This window comes from Centropristis striata, chromosome 9, assembly GCF_030273125.1.
Source record: "Centropristis striata isolate RG_2023a ecotype Rhode Island chromosome 9, C.striata_1.0, whole genome shotgun sequence".
Taxonomy (NCBI): domain Eukaryota; kingdom Metazoa; phylum Chordata; class Actinopteri; order Perciformes; family Serranidae; genus Centropristis; species Centropristis striata.
In genome coordinates this window covers 35,874,553-35,898,666 of record NC_081525.1, presented here as the reverse complement: position 1 = coordinate 35,898,666, position 24,114 = coordinate 35,874,553, and the positions used below count along the sequence as shown (strand labels likewise).

The following is a 24,114-nucleotide window of genomic DNA, read 5'->3' as shown; positions in this document are numbered from 1 at the left end:
TGAAAGTTTTTTTCTTAGCATTTATTTAACCTGTAATCTGAGTTTATGTTTACTTACTTAAATCAATACAGTGGCAGCGCAAAATAGCTTGTTGTTGGCTGAATAGAGTGTTCCCGTACTTTGTGTCCTCTTTAACATGTAATCATTACTGGGCCTGAATTTTGTGGATTAAAGATTTATGGGACCTAGTTGTAAATAAGTTTGGAATAATGGACACTCAGCAGAACAAAGCTCATTATATTGACTTCAGTGAACAAACCGTGTCTGTATTGGAAAGCTTTGAATTATTTGTCTTTCATTTTTTTGCTGCCAGGTACAATGATCCAACACACACAAATGTATAAACCATAGTACAGATTGCCTTTTTACAGCTGCAGATGGCCACTGAAGAGGAAAAGTTTACACAGGCTTCCTCATCGTCCACATACTAGTCACCAGCTTCCACTATAATAAATGAGTGGACTTGTAGTGAGCTGTCGATGCTGTTGCTCACTGTGAGAACACACCATTAGACGGAGTGAGGAGCTAAAGAGCGGCATCACCATCCAAAGCTACTGTAATGGTATAAAATGTGTGAAATCTGTCACAAATACAATATTCACACTACAATTATGTCTTGGTGGCACTCCCTGAAATATTCCATATCTGTATAACTCTGCTTTACTACCTCTCTCTCTCTCTCACACACACACACACACACACACACACACACACACTCCCCCACTCTTGATCTACTTAGATCTGCAACATCTAACTGCCACTTAACCTCACTTTCTCTACTTACCCATCTGCTCGCCCCTTCAGCTTCCAATCCATCATCTAGCCGCGCCTCTAGCCCTTTGAAATGACTCTACTAGTCATGAAGAACAATAACCCCCCCACCATCCAAACACACACACATGTATGCACATACATACATGTGATCAGATGCCCCTTTACCTCTACTCTGAGTGCAATCTCAGGCTACTTCACCCCTGCATCAGCCTCTCACTGTGCAGGCAGTTGTTCTCTGCTTTCCTTTCTTTATGTGTGACATTTCTCCTCTCCTCAGAGTGGCCTTATCATCTTTGGCCTTTTCATTCACTTCGCCTTTGAACCTGGGCGCTCTGTGCACTCACATGCAGACACACACACAGGTGTGCTCACAGATGAACACTCTATTATGATACACACTACTATTTATATTTCAGCCTAAGAAGACATAGTGTTTCAGCTGTATTTATCATATTATTATATATAAGTAGTGTATGGAATAGTAAAATTTTGACGAAAAATACAAGTATTTGGAAAGTATTGAGCTGTCAACTGGATAAACTTAAATTTTACTGTTGTTAAATCTGTACTCCATTTGCTTCACTTCATGAAGGATTCATTATGGTTTCGGTCATTTTCAGATTCTCTGTTCAACACGAAGGCATGCGAGAAAAACAAAAAAAATAATGAATTCAAGGAAGCATGCAGTGACTCATTTATATACAAATGGTTGTTTAAAGGGTGAAGTTTTCCTTTACTAGCATGAAATGTGAAAACAGAAAAAAAAAACCTACTGCTTTGGAGACCCAGTTTGATATCAGGAATTGCTGCATGTGCGTCTGGGACAACATGTGTGTGGTATTTGAGGAGCAGCTCTTTGTAGTTAGAATATGTGCAGGCTGCCGTTCATAAGATTTTTATTATGTTTTGTCTACCTGCACGTCTGCAGGGTTACACTCACCACATAAAGCTGAGCATGTCCAACTTGAACTGATATGAATTTAAACCTGCTGACACACACTGACTTTAGTGCTGATGTGTGTGCATGTCTATACAATATGTATTATAATCTCAGAAACCATAAAGGATGCTTTGCATTGTCTTTACTTTCAGACAATGAATGTCCCAAGACATAAGTTTCCTCTGCACCAATATCGGCTATAAAAATTAAAGGAAATATAATAATAACACAGAGTGTTCTGGATCTCTCTTTATCCATCTCTGCCTGTTTTTCCATCCGTCCCTGGCCTCTTCCTGTACACTCTGCCTCTCCAGTGAAGTGGCTTTTCGCAGGCTGTGATGCTGCTGACTCTTTAACTGCTGTTGTGACTCCTCAGGGCTCTTATGTGCTGAAGAATCATATGGGCCTATATTGCTTGCAATTGTACAGGCACTTTTGGTCAATAACTCCCATAGAAAAAGGCGGCCATCTTTGAAGACTGAGGTTCTTCGTGTTCAGCACTAAACAAGTTGGAGCCAAATAACTATAATTTTACAATGTCAGGCCAAATAATTGTTTTTGTTTCATGCAGCACCTTGTGTTTTTGAGTGGAAATATGGAAATTACCAGTGACAATTACAGAGTCACATGGAATTAGTTTTAAAAACTCTTAAAAAAAAATCAGAAGGATGTGATTTTTAAGCATTCTGAATTAGGACCACATTCATTATTCTGTATGGAAGATCTTTTTTTCTACAGGCAACAAATGGAGACTGGGGGCAATTGTAACATTTAATTTTTTTTACAATTTCCTGACGGACTACTTGAAATACACTTGTCATCTTTTGATGTAAGAAACACATATGTGTGCACTTATTAATAATAGTTGATACATTTTCATTAAAAAGGACAAAACTGTAGTATTACATTTAATGTAAGAAGCCAGTGTGTTACAGTTGCCTCCCTGGTGGAAACAATTGTAAGACTGAAAAAAGTGAGCAATATTAACCCATTAAATCGACACTTTTCGACAATCCACAATTTTTTTGCGCACATAAAATTTTTAATTTTTGTTTTTCTGTTATTTCTGTCAATATCAAAAATTGTTTGAACACATAAATACACATTTAATACACAAAAGGTGTGTTAATTGATGAGCTGCTGAAGTAGAACAAATAATTTCAATACACCCTTTGTAAACGTTATTAAAATTGAGTGAAAATGTTCACGTTCTAATGGACAACTATGTTAACACAGACAAACAAGGTTTGGGCCATGTGGCTCAGATCTTTCAGACATGATAGAATCTCATATACTCGCTACAGCATCACCTATGTTAGCATAGTATGTTAACATTCATTTAAAACATGTATTCAAAATCACAGTCATTCAAATTACTTCTGTAAAAAATACTGTACATCCAAAATACAATTTCATACCTTTTTAAAAATATTTTTTGGTCGAAAATTTCTCCAGAGGTGAATCGATCCTGCCAGAGGGAGACTCCTACTGAGCATGTGCAGAGTGAATGTCATCACTTTAGCTTGTTTCTGATTGGAGGAATTAAGTGTGTTACACTTGCCCCCGGTCTCCCCTACTCCTCCTCACTAATCTATCTGTATTTGTTGATAAAGAAACAAAGTTGACAGAAGCTCTTGGCCCTCCATACTTTCCTTATTGTACATACTGTGTACACACTGCGCATGCCCGTGGTCCGCAGCGCTGCCTGTGTTGCAGGCAGGGCTGTCCAGTGTCAGATCATCGTTGGTGGCGGGGTGTGAACTGGTGTGAGCTGCCCAGAGGAGGAGAAAGAGAGGCTCTGCTGAGGGGTTACAGGGGAGAGATGGTAAAGATAGAGACGGACGGCACGGACACAATGTCTAATGGCAGTTCCAGCTGAGAAAACAAAAATACGCGAGGAACACTAAAACCTGAGGGGTGAAAAATATGCGGGTCTGGCTAGAGGTCAGATTCCCCACCGTATCTAATTCAATTTTACAAACTGTAAGAAAACACGCTGCTGCTCTCCAGGCACTGGGGACAGACGTTTTTACACTGAATATTTTTTCTCTTTCAATTAATCAAATTGTAGTGAGATAATGTCACTTTTTTCTAATATTATTTCGCTTGGTTTATTATCGAATATTTTAAATATCAATATTTTGTAGTAATTACGATTTAGTAGGCTATGTCGAAAACTCAATTCAATGATTATGTAGTTTTTAATGACGATTAATAGTTTCTAAAGAATATATAGTTATTTAAGTAATAGTTTTTGCCTATGAACCAAATATTTGCTGCAGGTGGAAAAATGTGTTTTTATTTTCTTGTTTCATTGGTGTAGGTTTTTTTTTTTAATCTTTATTGAGGCCAACAGGTTACATACAACATAGGATATTTTCCCTTCTTAAAAAACAAACATAATTTCTCTTATATGTACAGGTTCCTGATACAGGGTTGTTTTTTTTTAAGTTTTTTTTGTTTGTTTGTTTTTTAAACAAATTTGGATCTATTCAGGTCCAAACTGAGCTTTGCATGGGAAGTTGTATTTAACAAATCAGCCCATGCAGAATGAGAATAATGTTTTGGGACAGTGTGTTGCAGTGAATGCAGCCCTGTGTCAGAAGGCCACAGCAGAGAGCTGCAGCAGTCCTGCTGCTGGTGGTCTGCTCGGGCCTGGTAAAGACATTAGTGAAGCATTCTGGGAGAACGGGGAGTCCCATAGACAGCGCTCACTTCTCTAAATAAACATTAGTCTTAAAAAGTTTGGCCCCACGACCTCAGCGTGATCGCATTTCACTCTGGATGGTAAACTTCAATTTTATCGCGAGGTTTTCCCCCTTACTTTTCAAAAACACACTTTCACGCTGAAACAGATTAGATAAACAAAGTTTCATTTTCACCTGGAGGCTGCAGTGTGTCCTTGGTATTTCTTATATCGCACCCTGAGCTGACTTTTGTTTAACTTTACTCAAGTATAATCATTACACGCTTAAAAACCATTAGCAGGATACCTATGCAGGGGATAGTTCAGAAAGCAGACGCGTTGAAATACTTCTATTGTTCCATAGTGATTGCACTGCATGAAGTCTTTTGGTTATTTATGCACACGTGTTTGTTATTAAAAAATATTTTAAATGTATTCTCTAATTTTAATTGCCCCATGTTAATTAGACTAATTAGGCTCAAATGTCTTCGAAGAAATACAGCCCACTGTTAATTTTAAGCCTTTTTATTATTATTTTTTTATTTTAACGCAGTTGTCAAATAAAGGCATGGTAACACTTTTTTTTTTTTTTTTTTTGACTAATGGAAAGAAAATGTCACTAGGCTATTTCTCTGCACGGTGCGTATAATAAAAATACAAGGGAAGAATCGTTTAAATCCTAATCAGTAATCATGGGCTATAATAACTGGCATTAGGTCCGAGCCGTGAGTCTAATGCGTTGCATCAAAGGTCAAATGGAAGAAGCCGGTAAAAGCGCCCGCATGCAGCGACCAGCAGCAGCTGCTCTCACATACAGGGAGAAGTGCTGCAGTGCGCCCCGGTAAAACCACACCGAGGACAGGAGTTGATGGAGAAGGCTCGTGTTGCCCAATTTGAGGTCCGATGACCACTAGGGGACCCTGAAAGGAGCCGAATAGGTCCCCATTGATAAAAAAAAAATGTTTAATTGAATTAGATAATAGTACAGTAAGTTTGGATTGCATGGCTTCAATAAGAGTGTTGATTTTACCTCACACCAGTGTGGGAATTAAGGGGAGCACGAGGGCAGCTCTGCCCCACATGGGACCACCTGAGCTCCCTGCAATGTAGTTCAAGTGCGGGGGCACAAAAACTGTTAATTTTAGCACAATTTCTGTTACTGTGGTGTATCTAGAGACGGAAATCTGCATCACAGCTCGTTAAGGCGAATAGAGAAGCTCAAGTTGAGCTGAGATGCAAATGCAAAAGCGACTTTATTTTCTCATTGAGTGTTTCTGTGTATGGGGACTGAGTAATTGAAGAGGCTTCTAATTGTTTACCACTGCTCAGCTGTTATTGTTCTCATTTATCAATTTTGTCTGTTAGCTTTAATTATCTGCTGGCATTTGTGCATCATATCCGTTAATGGTTCAAGACACTTTAACACTCGCTGTGCTTCTCGTCTATTATCACTTTTGTTTCATCGTGACGCTTGTGCGTAATTTGGTGCCAGATCAGGTGACGAATCTCATCCCGTACAACTTGCGTGGACACTCATAGATCAACGTGCACGTAAACTGTCTTTTCATGTAAATTAGAGTATATTACAGATGTGTCTCAAAGAAAAACGGATATTTTTATTATTATCATATCACCAATGTCAACATTAGGTGTACCAAAAGCTTTTAATTCGATCACTAACCCTACACTCTGAGAGTGAATGTTTAATATGTTCATTCTAAACGTTTTAGGGACAAAAATGTGATGGAAAAACTTAAAAGAACCAAAAGGAAAGAAGGACAGTAGTGAGAAGGCTCCAGACTTTACAGTAAACACATCCTCACTCTTCTAAAACAGTCTGAATATCACCTGCTATCATGTTCTGGTGATCTTTGCAGCCTAATATCTGCAGTCATTAATACCCCTGCACCGACACTCTGTGTGTGTGTGTGTGTGTGTGTGTGTGTGTGTGTGTGTGTGTACCCCCCCACCCTCTCTTTTTTCTCTACAGCAGGTGTTCGTTTAGTGTGTCAGAGTCTGCAGGGCGAAGATCTTCCAAAGTTAATATTGTGTTTCCAGAGATGATGGGGAGTTCACTGTCCTCGCTTTATTTACACATTCTAAATTAATTAAGCGAAGGATTCCTCTGTCTGTTGCAAAAACACGGAGGCTGCTGTAGGGAGACTGCGAGCTGTGATTTATAGCGACAGGGCAGTGAGAGCCGCGGCTCGCCTCTCCTTTCCTCCAGGCCCTCACACACACACATACGCACACGCGCGCGCACACGCACACACAAACTGAGGAATCAGGGAGGGGGGGGATAAAAAATATAGGCCTATTTGTTTAATAGAAAGGGGAGAGAAGTAGCTTGTTGGCTCTAAAGGTTGCGGAGGGGAGAGCTGTCCCCCACCGTCTCTAAAGACGGGGACCCAAAGCAGGACTTGGTGGACAAGACAGACTCGAGCGGGACAAGGGATTCCAATATGTCTCTAGAGTAAAATGTGAGTGCTTTGTTTTCATGATTAGATGGCCCACACCTTCTATAATACAGATGTGAATATTACAGATATGTAGCCTGGTGTGTCTTCAAATTTCTGAATCTGAAAACTGCATTTGTCCCTGTTATTGATCATTTAAAAATATACATACAATAATAGTAACTAATTTTGCAACACCTGCCATCTCAGTGGGTCTTGATTTTCCAACCTTGTCACATCTTTGGATGATGAGTCAGTCTGTTAAAAGGCAGATTTAATTATTAATTATTAAGGAGGCTACGACTAGTTTCACGAGGACTAAACCCCCAAGTCTGTGTTCATGTTTATTCCAAATAAGTTAATGATGTAAATCTTCACTTATAAACACTTAATAAATTAATAGAAATTATAATTAATACATAGTCTAATTTGTGTTAATAGGCCAAAACAGTATCTTAAAAGTGGAATGAATGTATTATATTATATCATGTTATATTAGGCCTATATTATGCTTTAGTTCTGTATACAATAAGAGAAAAACGGCTTTCAATAGTTTCAGTTGAAGAGTGTGACCTTGAGGACTAGAAGCCTGACATCTCTATTTTACGCGCATACACACACACACACACACACACACACACACACACACACGGTGGTGTCAGCACAGCCTTCGTCCTCGCGTCCTTCAAGAAGCAAAGTGCATCGATCAGGGCCGTGACGTTATTGACAGGGCAGAGAAAGATTTAAGCAAAAACGATTTTTTTAATCCCCTGCTGTCACGCGCTGTTTGAGACCAAACTCTAATGATAATTTAATAATGATGATGACAATAATAATTCTGATAATACGGTCTTTAATCCCTCCGTGTCATCCCTAGGAGTTTCTCGTGGATCCTAAAAGGAAAAAAAATATATAAATCAGATTTTCTGTTGACATCTAACTCTATAAATAAATGAAACTTTGCTTACGCCCAAACAGGGCATATGGGAGCGGTTAGTGAGAGATGGGAATTGCCTTGAAATGTATGAATGTGTTTTGGTGACTGTTGAGTCATTTGGCTGTCACTTCACATATCAATCAGCCCTGACGTCGTTTGTGAAAGTGTCACGAAGATGACGGATGTCGTGGTGCCTAAAATAAAGACACACTGAGCCCGTGGGTGGTCCTGAAGTGACACGAGGAAACTCTAGGACCTTTTTTTGAAGTATAAGCGCGTCAATATGAGCCACGATGAGATCCCATTAGGACTTAAGATGAAAAATGAAAGGGCGTTGGAGAGATGCGCCCCGGATGTCTAATGTGTTCAGTGTCTGTGGTGGATCCAGGTCTATTCTCGTCCCAGGCCTGTAATCTAACGGCGGACATGGACGGTGTTGGTGCGCACTGGAGCTGAAAATCTGGAGAAATGGCTTCAGTGTCAAACCGTCCATTTTCAAAGCCTTTGGCTGAACCTCCTCATGGCAGATCTCGTGTGTGTGTGTGTGTGTGTGTGTGTGTGTGTGTGTGTGTGTGTGTGTGTGTTATGCTTTGTGTCCCGTGATTTTTATTGGCTTAGTTTTCGTTCCTGCCGTTATTTAAATGGTTTTTAACCACCTCTGCAAACGCTTCATGTGGATTTTAATGGACTGATGCGGTGCGTAATGACTCCCTGTCAGAGCGGCTGCGTGCAGAAAACTTCAATAGGCTGCTAATGTTTTTTCCACCTCATTTACTCTGCAAATTATATATGCAGGATATCAATTAACAGCACGGAGCAACAGCTCTAATCAGAATGATGCTACGATATTTATCAATTGTCCAACTTGCAGCGACAGGGAGAGAGGGAGAGAAAGAAAATAAAGGCTGGGTCTGGATAAAGAAAGTAGTTGGTTTTCGTTTCAAAGACTTTCAGTGAGCTGTGCTGAGGGAAAACAGAGGAGTCAGCCCTCCCACCCTTCATCCTTAATAATCATCTGTCAAAACACCCACAAACTCATTTAACCATTTGCACACAGATCTGGTAAATAAAGGAAGCTTTACACCCCCTTCTGTCTGGAAACATGTGCTCCAACAACTCTGAAAAAAAGAGTCTGTTTTCTAGCCGGACGAGTCCCACTGCTTCTTTTTCTATACCGAGACAACACAGACGACATGAAAGCGGAGCAGACCGAGGGCCTTTAGAGGAGATTGCTTTTCAGGCTCTAAATGTGTGTGGCTGCTCTCACAGGGGACCGCTCGCTGTGCGCACATTCACTCCCCTGTGCCAGGGGTCCGCACTGACAACATCAACAAACGGCCAAAAAGCCGCATTATGGTGGATTAGGAGCCTGATGAAAAATGCTGCTACAAATTAGCAACGAAAGCCCCAAAAGACCGTGGGTATATCCTTGTTCACTTTCAATTACAGAGCGCCGAGGCCCGCTAACGGCCCCATTCATTTGGGGCCTTTGTAACTCGCTAGAAAATGGTCCTTTTACAAGCGAGCGAGAGCCACACAAGAGGAATACTTGCGCACTGTTGCGTGATATTCATGACTGTTATATACATCGAGTCGTGTTTGAGATAATTCAGCTAAACCTTGTGCGTTTTTTAACATCTAAAAAAAAGTCTGAATTAATTGCATTAATAAAAGACTCGACATTAATTCATTATGTTTAGAAAGCTGCATCATTAGAACCAAAATACATATTAAAATGTTACCTTAATATGAAAATAAAAGTAGAATATGAAAATCTCATGTTACTGAAAAATAAAACAGAAATTATATTTAAGATTTGAAGAAAAAATGTTTAAAATGAGTAGGAAGATGCTGGACTTTCTATTGTAATCTTAGAAAATGAATAAAAACAAAAAAATGTATATTTAAAATGTGAAGAAGATGCTGGACTTTCTATTGTAAGTTTAAAAAAATTGAACACAAATAATATTTAAATGTTAATAAAAATCATTGAGCTTTGTACTGTAAGTTTAAAAAATGTTTGCAATAACAGAAAATTAATTTAATTTAATTCAATTATTGTACTGCTGTTTAGTCTATTTTACAACCCCGTATTTTGTTAACTGAAGCATCCATGCAATAAAAATAAATAAATAACGATTTTCTTTTCAAATTCACAAACATTTATTATTCTTGTCATTACAACAAAAAAATGACCTATGAACATTTAGGTGTCTCTCTCTATTGGCAACACATGACATACTGTATGTTTCACAGGTTAACTTGTGAAATAGATAGGAACGAACAACAATGAAAAGGTTGAGAGAGGTAATAATGCCAAAACCACACAGCCTACCGACAACATGAACTGATATTGTCACAACTTCACCATGTAGAGGAGCTTCAGGGGGAGTGAGAGTGGGAAATGGTTATTACCACCTTTGTCTCCATGTGCTTTCTAAGTAAAACCTGAGTTTGCCGTCTCTGTGTGTCAACAACAACAGTGCCATTTTCTCACGACGCACAAAATAAAAACAATATAAATCATAATAAAATTCTCAATTATATTTTCAAAAAAATCATCCCCGTAGCCATGGGTGACACCTTTTTTAACTTATGGATCTTTTCTTTCTCCCACTGATAAATGGAGGCCACATGCCAGACTGCAGGCGAGCACCAATTAAAAAGATCGACTTTTTCTTGCTTCTGTCTCTCAATATTATACATATTTACAAAGCATAAATAAACATGTCTCTCCTCCTACATTGTTAGGAAACTGGGAGAGCCAAAAAACTCTTATTTCACCAAGAATGTACAGCCTACCTTCACACAGGACGACGCCACATTTGGCTTTTTAATAAAATTCTTGACAATGTTTTTTTGTTTTTGTTTTTTTTTAGAAAGGACAAGTGTTCATGTTGGGGGTTTTGCTGGAAAAAGTCTGCCCCTGTGGCCCGGCTTGTAATATGCTGTCCTGTGAGAGGTTCATGTGATTGGAAGCAGAGGCCAGAGCTGGACTCAGGATGGCCAGGATCTGAGCCTGGCTGCCCGGCTGCGCGCTGTAGGAAGAGGCGGTGGAGTTGGCCGCACCGATGATATTGTCAATGGAGAATGAAGGCCGGCTCGGGGTGCTGGAGTCCGTCTTGAGGGGTGGCAAAGACGGGCTCAGCTGAGGGTAAAAGGGCTTTCTTAAATCTGCCCCTAAAAGGTTGGGGAGGTGGTGCGGCGCGGGGAATATGGAGGCTGATGAGGGCAAGGTGCAGGGGGCGTTAGGGAATGGGAATGAACCACCTGTGTGGTGTGGGTGGTACGGGTTGTGGGCTGCGTGGAAGTTCTGCAGCTGAAGTCCATAGTTGTATCCGTACGGGCCGTATCCAAACCCGGGTAGAAAGCCACCAGACTCCCTGAGGATTTCATTAGTCTGGTGCCTTTTGAAGCGCTTCCTCCTGCGCAAGAAGCTCCCATTGTCGAACATGTCTGCGGAATCCGGGTCCAGGGTCCAGTAGTTGCCCTTTCCGGGGTTGCCAGGCTCTCGTGGGATTTTCACGAAGCAGTCATTCAGGGACAGATTGTGGCGGATGGAGTTCTGCCATGCGGGGAACTTCTCCCTGTAATAAGGGAATCTGTTGCTGATGAACTCGCAGATCTCGCTGAGAGTGAGGCGCTTCTTGGGGCTCTGCAGGATGGACATGGTGATCAGAGCGATGTAAGAGTACGGGGGCTTCACCAGCGCGTTTTTTCTGGATTTCTCCCCGATCACGGTCCCGACCTCCGCACCGGAGCCCATCTGATCTGACGGGCAGTCTGAGCTGCTGAGTCCGGGAGAGGAAGCCCTCTCCTCGGCCGCGTTCTGGGAGTAATTATCGTCCGAGTCATTGTCCAAGTTGAAGTCGTGGTGAATGTACTTTCCGTCCTTTCCAACAGATATGTCCCCTCCAACCACGTCGATGTCCACATCTTCGGACAATGCAGAGCTGTCGGACATATCCGTCCCTAAAGTCATCCTCGGAGACGCCGCTTGTCTTCCCCCTCTTTCCCAGATTTCCTCCTCCTCTGTGTCCCTCTCCCCCTCACAACCACACCAGACTTCTGCTGCAGCTTTACCTCCAACTACTCAATGCACACATGTCTAGGATCTAAAAAAAAAAGATAAATAACACTTTGACCTGTGGATCTGGAGACTCCCGGTCGTCCGAGGCTTGTCAGGCGGGGCAGCGCGAGCTTCTCATCGAGCAGAAAACTTCTGGTTTTCAGACTTACAAGAAAAAAAAACAGTCAAAGATCATCGATCTTGCACCAATCTGGACTCGTGCTCTCTTCACATGCGGTTGTGAGGTACTTCTGTGATCAGTGTGTGCTGCAGCTCATTTAAAAAGCTACTTTTCGATATCCAAGTGTCTCTCTCCAAATCTCTTTTACGCACGGGGTTGGGTAGGTATCCAGCCAGACTATCACACTATCCTCCTTAGCTCTCGAAAGGTATTTATAGGAGCACGCTGATCACGTGGTGTTTGAGTCACTGTTACCAGGAACTGGACGGAATTGCCCTGCAAAAAGTCACATTTAGAACTGCTCTCGAATCTTTAAAAAATGATTTCGTTAAAAACCACAACAAAGAAATAACGAAAACATATAGGGTATTTGTTCATGTACACATTCACTTATTTTACGAATTAAACATTTTATATTGACTTAATCTGTGCTTTATTAGTATTAACATAGCCTGTTAAGAAATAAAAAAGGAAACGGATTTTTTTTCTCTCCATAAGGCATAAAAACAGGATTATCTCACTGGCAACACAAAGATTACATTTTCATTTAATATTTTCAAATTCGATGTTAATTCTGAACATGAAGTGTCTTTACTCAATTAAGTAGACGTGTTTTTTTTCCAGAAACAACTACAAACACAAGCAAAACGCTTAATAATATTTACACAATAATCTAAATGTTTATTTATAGTCAAATCAACCCTCCCGTTTGTTTGTAGTGTGGTTCAAATTATTTCTAAAAAATATGTGCACTTGAAGCTCAGAATGCACATTCAAAAAAGATAAAGACCAAGGTCGAAAGGCAAAATCCTGTCCTATTATTATGATTATTGGTATTGTTTATATTTTTTGTTTTTCCGTTCCTTTTCAATATTTTTTTTTTTGACATTTGGAAATCAAATACATAAAAATGCGGCCATATAAAGGTACAATAAATATAATAGGACGTCAATACAATGGGCCTTTTATCACTATTTCCATCAGATTTTGAATCTATATTTTAAATGTTCTTCTATCTTGAGTCGTTTTAATCTGTTGCGTCAGTTTTTTGTTGCATCAGGTGTTAAACAAACAGCCTTTAACAAACGCAGCTCTCCTCTGTGTCCTGATAAACTGGTATTGAATTCCCCCTCAAAGGTTTTGGCCAGTCGCCTGATTCCCTGATCACTTCTCACGGGTCTTGTGTTTTCCTTGTCACAGAAGAAGTCACAATACTATCAATCTGCATTTTGTGCATAATTCACAAGGCTACACACACACACACACACACACACACACACAGAGGCCACAGTCAGCTGCAACCTGCTACAATTCGTCTTCGTCAGTAAGTGAAAGGCCAGCAGCAGATGACAATGTGTGATGTGTGTCTAATGTGTGTGCGGACTCACATTCCACTTCATTACTTATTATTATAATGCATTAACATCAGCACCCCGTTCAAACAACAGGTTGGCATATTTTTTGGCTCATCAGAGAAAGGTGCAATACACCTGTATGGGTTGTTTGATTAAGTCTGCATTATAATTCTTTGTTCCATTGAGAGATGAAGTGCAAGTCCTGCATGCTGTTTCTTGACTGTGCTCTCCCTGAATGTCTGACCTGCCTGTCACGAGCCTTTTAAAATCTGAAATAGACGCACTGACAGCTGCCAGACGTATGACACTTTACTTTCACCACGCATCACAAGCAGCCATTTATCATGAAATATATTTTTATTTCAATTTCCTGCTGTCGCCAGTGCTTTCTGATCTAATCATTATTTTATTTTTTATTGAGGTCTTTTTATTTATTTGACCTCTCACACTGTCTTTTATGTGTCTCGACTTGTTGGTATTAGAATATCTTTAAATATCTGTTGTTAATATTGTATTTCACAATTAATAAATTAAACAGAACAAAATATATTTTGCATAGCTACAAAATTATACATGTCCGTATTCGTTTACAGATGTTTTTATTGCTTCTAAAAGATCATATTAAACTCAACAGCTGCACATTTAATTTGTTATCATATTTGGCTGTAAAGGCATTATTTGATCGATTTAATCGAATCGTTTAATTTTAATCCCCTTGAGACGTCCGCTGCAGGGTATTTCTGGTTCCTCAAGTTTCCAAAGGTTCAATGAGGTTATGGTTCTTTTGATTGGGGATTCGCAGAGTGGAGGGGTTCTTATCGTTGTAGTTTGTAGTGTTGAAGCGCCCTCTGCTGTTTTCAATGCAATACTAACTAGGTAGGGCTATCGAGATGGCAGTAAATGCCAGTGTTGTGTCCTATAAACACGGTGCCTGATACAACTGAAGAACTGAACTTAAGCTTAAAGACAAGTCAACTCAGTTATTTGTCAGTGTGATTGTAATATCAGGACTTTGAAGCCCCTTACAACAGGATGAGGTAAAATGAAAAAAATATTACCAAATATGGTCTAATTGAGGAGTAGGGCTTCAAGTTAAAGGGGACAGTATAGCTTTAAATAAAAAATAAAAATATTTATCTGACCTGTAGTGTTATTTATTAATCTAGGTAGTTTCAATGTGAGATATCGACTGTAGAGATGTGTGCCGTCTATTAAATATAATGGCACTTGGCTTGTGGTGCCCAAAACACCAAAATATGCATTTAAAAAACTATCCACTAATGTCTTTTTTTCTTCTTTGTTTAAAGAATTATCAGCCATCTCTACGTTGGATATCTCCAACACTCAGCAACCCACACCAAGACAATAAAGCTAAACAAAATACCGGTAAGTGGAAAAAATTGTATTTCTGAATTTGTGGTGACCTGTCCCTTTAAGACGGACCATGCAGAGGAAGTACTTAGATCCTTTACTTAAATAAAATACCAATACTACACAGTTATAATAGTCTCTTATTGTTATCCGTCCTGCATTCAAAATGTTACTTAAGTGAAAGTGTGTGAGTATAATCAGGAAAAGTATTAGAATGAACACTAGTCAGTGCAGAGAAATGCCTGTGACACTTAATAGCAAAAATTCCTCACATCTGAGGATGACAGAAACATTTATCATAGATCGATTAAGTTAGATAATAATAGTACATTTCTACCAGTTGATCTGTTGATTAATTAGTAGAAACTACACAGAAGCAACTGAATGTTTTGTAAGAAGAAACACTCACTTTAAAAAGCCTGCCTAGATGCATTTTTTTCGGTTTTGCATTTGGTGTTTTTTAGATATGACATCACTCAGGATATTGCAAACACAGTGAGTTTGTTGCATATATAAACATGAGAAACAGAAAGTGATGTAGCACCTACCTTTTATCAGCTTCTTAATGATATCTTAAATTCTGTAAAAACTGCCTCTTTGCTGATTGTTTTTTCATATTAATGCAGTTTCATCGGTGCAGGTCTGCTGTCAGTTGGGGTCAAAGGGTACAGACGACCTCAGCACAAGGCCCATGTAGTGCTTTATGGTGCTGAAGTCTGTGTGGATGAGCGGTCAATAATTCCTAATGGCTGGCCAGTGTAGTAGATACAAAATAGCACATGGAACACAGTAAAATATTATCTTCTTACTGTAACAATATTTTTTACTACTGAGCAAAGTAACTGTAATTAATAATAATTACAAAACACTCTCAAACTGCAAGAAGAAATCCTTGTATTAGTAAAAACAATCCCACAGGCTGAACAACCTTGCTTCTGCTGCCACCTAGTGGTGAAAATCGTAACCGGTTTGATTCTCTCTTTTTCAATTGTTTGTTCATTCAAACTAAACAGCTGTTGTTTAACGCATAAGTGATCAGCTTTAGTTATAAGCAGCTACTCTTTGAGTTTGACTAAATTGACTGGCTGCTTTAAAATAACGGAAATGTTCCCGGGTCATGAAAATATGACTGTCAATGGCTGCCTGTTTGGTCTTTAATAAGATGCTGTCTCATTCATTAGACTTAGTCTTCAAACCAAACAACCCATTTAGTTTTTACTTACAAGTACCTTCTTCACCTCACCACCTGTTTGATCATGTGCATGATCAGATTGACCCACCAGGTGGCCATGAGACAGATAAACTGCAACAGGTTGCCCCACACTGTAATATATATAGTAATAAATATAGGAGATGGAACATTACACAGTCCTTACATCAGTACTGATTGTATCATGAGTCTTCACAAAAAATTGTAGAGTAACTTACATCAGCCACTTTGATGCATACATAAAATTACATCGATATATGACCAGTATGTAGCACACAGACAAATGAACAGCCACATTATTAATAGCTGGAAACATTCATAACCTTAGCAAAAACCAACTCAGAGTTTTTATTTTATCATTGAATCATAATATATATATTGTTGTATCCCTCTCCCTCTATTTTTGAATTGTTTTTGTGAGTTGTGTTATTAGACAGTCACTTAATTACACTTCCTATTGTGAAAATTGTCCCAGTTCAGAGCGACAAAGATATTCTGTTACTAAAAATACTATTCTACTGTTTTTCCTTTTTTGACAAATTATGATAAATGTATTACTACTTTGTTTATTAAACCCATTTGTGTATATTTATTGACTGGTGATGTGTCAAGAAGTTGATATTTTCATTTTATAGCGGGCAAAACAAATTACAATGCTTAATAATATCGGAATAGCAACTAGCTGTTGATATAGTTATTAATGATAACCAGTTAACATTTCTATAGGCAGGTTGTTGTTTTTTTTAATAATGAACAATTTAATTTAATGTATTGTAGGCTACATGTGCAGACACACCCCTGCATGAAACAATAATTACATTTTGGGCAACATAAAACTGACGGATAAACATTAATTTCACAACTAACAACATAGCATCATTACCAAAATGATTATTTAAAAAAGGGACTGATGAAAAACTTTTCATGGTGGATTAAAGAATAAAGGATTGATTATGAGGGTAAAACAATAGGCTACAAATTAAACTGTGATTACCATTATATCTATAGAGATGCTGGATTTTAACAGTTAAATCCATAAAAACATATTTGCTTTTTATGTACTCTGTTTGAGTGGTTATGCCTAGTTATATTTATTAATAATTCCTAACAGGGATTTTCTGTGATTTGCAGCCTATTTAATTAAAAAATCTTAATGTATGTGTGAAGAAATTGACTATTCTGTTCTTCATCAGATTATCAGTGTTGAATTGTGAAATTGCTCATAATGTCTCATTTGTACTACATTTTGTCTATTGGGAGAGAAATCAAATACATGCTATTTAAGTTTGCATTGTGTGGGTAAAAATATGTTTTTTCATTTATTGTTTTACTCAGAAGGAAATATAAAAAGTGCTCAAGTCTTATTTTTGTATCATTGATTGCTACAAATTATTTGAAATTGAATGAAGGACATACAGTATATCAATTAATTAATTAATAGGCTATATAATAAAATATGCTATGAAAAAAGACACTTGTTGTTTAAAAAGTAGTTTTACTGATCAATAAAGTTCCACTGAAACTAAATAATTTAAAGCAGAATGTTTTTCACTGTGTAACTGGAATCATGGAGAATAAAGACCACATTTGTTTTACTGTAAAAATGAATTTATTTCAGGCAATCTGTCGTCAGCAGTGGTAACACTCTTTTCATTTAGTAAAGTTTTTATACAGCAACAAACTATTTACATGAAAAAACAACAGGCTTAAATTGAATGATACAACAAACACATGTAAAAACTAACTCTTAAAAAAACAGGAAATATAAACGAAAAATAAAATTAAACTCTCTGAGATACAGTCATGGAATGTGTCACACGGATCTAAATGGCTTTTAAAATAGGAATGTTTTATCACGAGGCTCGGTCATTTGGTGTCAAAATATATTTTTTGTTTGATCCTGGCTAAAATATTTTTTTACAGGAACATATAAATCTATGCTTTAATAAGTGACATAATAGTAGGCAATTTTTAGGCCTTCTGGGCTGTAATATTATTTGTATGTTATGATAACAGGGCTGTAAGAGCTTTAATCTCTTATTCCTTTAATATGAGACTATTTAGTAGCATTTAATTAGCCTAATTATGATTAATTTGGCAAATAATGCCTCACATATACCGCTCCAGTCCTGACGCAAAGTTGGCTTGTCTCATGTAGGTGTTGTTGTAGGAGTTCATGGGGCCGGAGAGGCCCAGCAGCTGCTCCGTGTGCTCGGCGCAGGAGCCCGGGCGCAGAGCCGGCAGCGACAGCCGATTCCCGGAGCAGTACACTTGAGAGCTCCCTGGTGAGAACCCGGACTGGGTCATGGAGGGCAGGTTCGGAGGAGAGGCCGAGGAGGAGTACGGGTACCCGGCGGCCAGGTTGGACGACAGGTTCCCGCTGTTCCTGCTCAGCATGTTCGCCGAGGGGTTGACAGTCTGGCTCTGGAAGCACGCAGACGGGTCGCTGCCGGTGACCGAGCAGCTGGAGGTCATGGTGCCCAGGTCACCTCCCCCCAGCCCCAGCCCCAGCGCCTGGGAGTTGAGGTCTCCCCCCGGGCCGCTCTGCACCACCGCCTGCTGGCTGATGATGTTGTCGATGCTGAACATGCGCGGCTGTCCTTGGCCGACCCCGGCGGAGGTCTGGTAGTGATGCAGCATGGCCGGATGCGGGGATGTGGCAGTCAGCTGGGAGCCATACCCAGACCCTATCCCGGCGTACAGGGTGTTCGGGTATGAAGGCCTGCCCATCGGGGTCGGGGTGAAGGCGCTGGAGCTCTGCATGTAACCGGGGTAGGTGCTCACATCTGTGCGCTTGAACCGTTTCCTCCTCCTCAGGAAGCTTCCGTTGTCAAACATGTCCTCAGCCGCGGGGTCTAACGTCCAGTAGTTGCCTTTACCTGGTCTGCCGGGCTCCCGGGGGATCTTCACAAAGCAGTCGTTGAGGGTGAGGTTGTGGCGGATGGAGTTCTGCCACTTCTTGGAGTTCTCCCTGTAGAAAGGAAAGCGCTCCATGATGAACTTGTAAATGCCCCCCAGGGTGAGCTTCCTCTCGGGGGAGTTGGCGATGGCCATGGCGATGAGAGCGATGTAGCTGTAGGGAGGCTTCCCCCTCTGGACGGGCCTCTTTCTCCGGCGGCTCCCGGTGGGCAGGTGCTCCTCAGTCTGCCCCAGAGCGGCTCCATCCTCCGTGTTCGGGCTGCTCCCCCGGGGCTCGGACTTGATCAAAACATTGTCCTTTGACCGGGCCTGCAGCATCAGAGGCGGCGGAGGCAGCGGCGAGTCCAGGCTCACGTTTGGAGACATGACAACAGGACTTGCCTCGGCAGGCGAGTGCTGCGTCTCAGCGGTCATGTTGCACATGCCAGAGAAGTAAGAATAATTTGCCAGATTCATAAAAGAAACAATGTGATGAGCTCGTTTTGTCGAAAGGATCAGCAGAAGGGGGGAAAGGCCCGTGAAAGAAACAAGTTGGATGCAAAAGTTTACCAGTGAGTGATCCCCTGCTCTGGACGAAATAGCCCCTGTCCTGCCCTGGAGTTTGGGGTGGTGTGTGTCAGTCCAGGTGAGAGGAAGGCGTTGACAGTTTTATAAAGCGAGGCTGGAATGACGCCACTGGCTTGTCAGTGACGATGGTGGCTGGAGAACAAAACCCAAAAGAGCATTTTAATACTCCTCTGACCCAATAATACACTATTTGACAGGAACATTTTACGAATACCATTGCCTTTTGACACTTTTTCTGTGTTATACTGATATAATGTACTCAGATGGCAGTTTCCAAAAAGGAACTTTGGGATTTAGTTACAAAAAATGCTTTATTTTGCTTTATTTATGCTCACTGTCCTTGGGAGGATCACTGGTAGAGGTATTAAGATCATTTACCAAAGTAAAAGTATTAAAACCACTCTTCCAGACTATGTGATATTCCACTGCAAGTAAAAGTCCTGCACCCTTAAAAGTAAATAAGTATTCTCAGCAAAATGTAACAAACAGTAAAAGTAAAAACAGTGAAAACCACGTATCTCTAAAAATAACCATTAAAAACTCTTCATGTCTTCTTTGTGGCGCTGCATTTTCCAGCTGACCCGAGAGGGATTTTAAAGTGTTTATTTAGCTGAAGTAGAATATTTATACTTCTACTTCCCTACATCTCAGAGCTAAATTAGCATAACATGGAAATATTGAAGTAAAGTACAGGTACCTTTAATTTGTAGCTACCTAAGCACAGTCCTTGAGTAAATATACTGATTATATCGATTCTCTGATTATATTCCACCACTGGGCAGTGGTGGAAGAAGTATTAGGATCCCTTACTTAAGTAAAAGTACTAATAAAACACTGTGAAATTACTCCACTACAAGTAAAAGTCCTGCATTCAAAACTTACTGAAGTAAAAGTACAAAAGTATCAGCACCAAAATGTACTTAAAGTATCAAAAGTAAAAGTACTCATTATGCAGAATGAACCCACTCAGATTGTTTTATATGTTCTAAATATATTATAAGATTATTTGTATTGATGCATTTATATAAGTAGCATTTTACTGTTTTCCAGATAGGACTAATGTTAACTACTTAATACACTGTTATGTTTTATAAATGTGTAATCATATTAAATATATGGTATTTTTTCATGTTGAATCTGAAAAGTAACTAAAGCTGTCAGCTAAATGTAGTGGAGTAAAAAGTACGATATTTGCCTCTAAATGTAGTGGAGTAGAAGTATAAAGTTGCATAAAATGGAAATACTCAAGTAAAGTACAAGTACCTTAAGATTGGACTTAAGTACAGTACTTGAGTAAATGTACTTAGTTACTTTCCACCTCTGCCACTAGGTAAGAGATTACATTCAAAAGGTACTGGATAGCCTTTATAGATCATAGTAAAGTATCAGACGTATCCTTTAGTGTTTGATGCACTAGAACAGAGATTTACCGATGACCCCTTCTATCTCTCTGTCTGTTCTCTCCCTGCTTTCACTGACAGCTCTGTGTATATCCAGTGCAGAAACAACACTCACACAGCTGCTCTGTGCTACTCCAAACCCAACAGCCAATCCACCAATTGAAAAATAATAACAAGCCACTGAAAACAAGCAATTGAGCTATCAAAGCTTTTGGGGTAGAAAAGTAAATATCCCCCTCATTTCATTTTCATTTTTGGAGAGTGATAATCAAACAGTCCCCCGGCCAGAAAGGAGAAGTGTTATCTTATGGATCTTTAAGTAAAAACACAGTTCTGCACACAACACCCTTTAACCACAGTTATGTGATGGTGCTTCTAATTGATTGTTTAGGCAATAGAGGGTTGAAGTTAATTACAAAAGGTAAGACACACAGGCGATTGACCTGCTGCCATCACTTTAAATAACATGGAGAGAGGTGCTGTGAATGATACGATGCCTGGACTGAGCCCAGACTGTTTCATGATCTGAGGTTGACGGATGGGTGATAAATTAAAGGTATAGATAAATAAAGGGGTGGCATAATATTGTTAGGGGTCACTGAATTGTTAGATGAGTATAATAGAAATTCTAAACATTTTCCAAAGTCCTATTCAAGCACATTCTAACCATTTTCAAGGTCCATTTTTAAGTTTTTTACAGAATTTCCTTTCGGGGATGAATAAAGTAATCTATCTATCTATCTATCTATCTATCTATCTATCTATCTATCTATCCATCTATCCATCTATCCATCTATCTATCTATCTATCTATCTTTTCCAGCACCTTACAGCTGTGGAAAAGTACATATGTATGTACAGTGCATAAAGTATGCATGGTATACTGAATTCTTTCACTTCATTCTTTTTTATTAGATTTTTTGTGATATAAAAACTAAATTATATTTTGTGACAGAATTTTACAGAAGGGTGAGAAATGAATGGAAAGTTATATCACAGATTACAATTTTTACCGATGACCATCTCAATATTTAAGACACCACTGGTCGTTCAAACAGGCCTGATATGAAAAAATGAATGGTGGCAATAATCCAACCAAAGTCATTAATCATAACCGCCCACTGCCTTACTGGATGCCTGTTTCCCCGTCACCCTCACGCCGCCAACACAAAGTAGCTGGTGACCCCCCCTCCCACAGATGATAGGACCCCTCCCGTCCCAGCCGCAGCTCAGACAACACTAAGCCCAGCTAGCTACTCACAGCCAGTGGCTAACAGCTTCAGACAGGCGTGGGAGCGAGGCTGTATCCAAGCAGGATCTGCCCCCAGAGCTGCCAGGTCAGGCAGGACAAACAGGGGCTCAGGCCAGGAAACGGGCCCTCTGCCTCGGGGCCTGCGGCCTCTTGATAATCCCCTCTTCTCCTAAACCCACCCCACCACCCCAGCAGAGCCTACTACACCTCTATGCACCTCTACGCTCACAGACAGACACTGTGCATCCATATATCAACTTGCACACATATTTTTTATATACAGTAAACTTCTCTCCAGTTCCTGTGTTACTATGATTATACCTTGGCTGGTATTGTAGCCCTTACCCAACACCATGATGCTCCTTCCGATCTGCAGCACCACATCAGGGTCTATACATTAAAAGGATTGAAAGTGCCATATTTCTGCCATTTTGTTGTTAAATTCTAGGCTAGGTTCTTTATCCTCTCAACAGCTAAGAGAGAGGCTTATACAGTTATGCACCTTTTTATTTTTATTGGTGGATAAACAGTGTGGTCAAAAGGTGGAGGATTCACTAAAGTTCAGGTCTACAGGAGCTGAGGCCCTGCTGGTCCAGGTGCAGACTGAGATAAGAATTGTATTGGTATCATGTCTCTCCCATTGCAATGCACAATTTGTTGAATTTTTGTTGAATGCTGTATATACTATACTGTAAAATCAAAGAGAATTTAGAAAGGTTGCTTATGCCCTAAGGGGTTTTTTCTTTCTTCATTTTATTTATTTATTTTGGAAAAATAAAGGACTTTTACATATAATATAGTCCTCATTTTGCCAGCCAAGGACTGTAGAGGATCACCATCATTCACTATAAAAAGTACAATAGCTTTTGGATGATATCCTTCATGTATCTAAGGTTAGGAGCAAAGGAAGAAGTGAGGTGCAGTGGTATAAAGTCCATATAGGGACGAAATTGGGTTTGATTGATGGGTTATACAAACACAGGACTCTGACCGAGGAGACCACTGCTCATGTCCCCTGTAAAACCTGTAAAAGTTGCATTATGTCATACACATAATGTGCATAACATACTTTACTTACCTAACATGCTTAACTTACATGACATACGTAACATAGGTTAAGTTAGGTATTTAAGTTAAGATACATAACAAACATAGTTATTTTAACCCAAATCATAATCTTTTCCTCAACCTAACCAAGTAGTGTTATTGCACCTAACTGCGACCGCCTCACATTAAACATGTTTCAAACTGTAACCTTTACATTAGATATGTGGACATGCTGTATCTTGCTACTAATAGGAGCGATAATTTAGGACTCGTGGCTGTGGGTCGCATGAAAGGGAAGGAACAAACAAGCTATTTGGTTGTATTGGTTGGAGGCAAAAATAAGATATAAAAACTGTTGACAGAAACCAATCATAGGATGTGTGTGTTTTTCCATAAATGTAGAACTAGTTGAATACAGGTGTGCATTTAAATCACAATTGCAGGAATGAGCAAGACAACCTCTATAATATTCCCCAGTTTTCAATCAGATGAACACCCAAAGGCTCTGATGGTAGCTGGTCTGCAGCGTTTTCTTTTTTGGTGAAATCCTGTGAAATATAGAGGGACAGGCAGAGTTGCTGAGTAAACACTTGGTATCCATTCATTCGCAAAGTGGCTCCAGGGGACGGGGAGGAGGGGGGGCATGAGAAAAAGAGGGGGAATAAAAGAGTGAGAGACAGAAAGAGAAAGAGAGGGAGACAGAGAGAGAGAGAAACACACGAGAGAGCGCAACCTTTTTCTTGCTCAAGCTCATCAAGTACGGGCCAGGGCTCCTGAAAATGCAGGGATTATCAGGGTACTGGGGCTGTACTGGACCAGGCCGCCTCTGCTCACTCCTGCACTGCACGCTACACTGCCCCGCTAAAGCACCGCACATGGTTCTCACACACACACACACACACACACACACACACACACACACACACACACACACACACACACACACACAAC

At 39.9% G+C, this 24,114-nt stretch overlaps 3 protein-coding genes across 4 annotated transcripts in view; 1 reads left to right on the top strand and 2 right to left on the bottom strand.

Annotated features, from left to right (window-relative positions):
• The window catches only part of haus8 (HAUS augmin like complex subunit 8), a 48,570-nt gene that overhangs the window by 13,073 nt on the left and 11,383 nt on the right, over positions 1 to 24,114 (top strand). For both annotated transcript variants that reach the window (XM_059340666.1, XM_059340667.1), the window contains exon 3: positions 14,715 to 14,784. The gene's annotated coding sequence lies outside the window, so the exon portion shown is untranslated. The remainder of the gene's footprint in view (positions 1 to 14,714; positions 14,785 to 24,114) is intronic.
• On the bottom strand, positions 10,669 to 12,222 carry foxd2 (forkhead box D2). Its single transcript, XM_059340664.1, has one exon. It carries the CDS (start codon positions 11,773 to 11,775, stop codon positions 10,669 to 10,671), a length of 1,107 nt encoding a protein of 368 aa, XP_059196647.1. The 5' UTR covers positions 11,776 to 12,222.
• On the bottom strand, positions 17,780 to 19,397 carry foxe3 (forkhead box E3). Its single transcript, XM_059340661.1, has one exon. The coding sequence runs from the start codon at positions 19,352 to 19,354 to the stop codon at positions 18,089 to 18,091; it is 1,266 nt and encodes a 421-aa protein (XP_059196644.1). The 5' UTR covers positions 19,355 to 19,397; the 3' UTR covers positions 17,780 to 18,088.

What these genes read in the sequence shown, in the direction of transcription:
- foxd2 (XM_059340664.1), bottom strand. Translation starts at nt 11,775, where the DNA reads ATGACTTTAGGGACGGATATGTCCGACAGCTCTGCATTGTCCGAAGAT.
- foxe3 (XM_059340661.1), bottom strand. Translation starts at nt 19,354, where the DNA reads ATGAATCTGGCAAATTATTCTTACTTCTCTGGCATGTGCAACATGACC.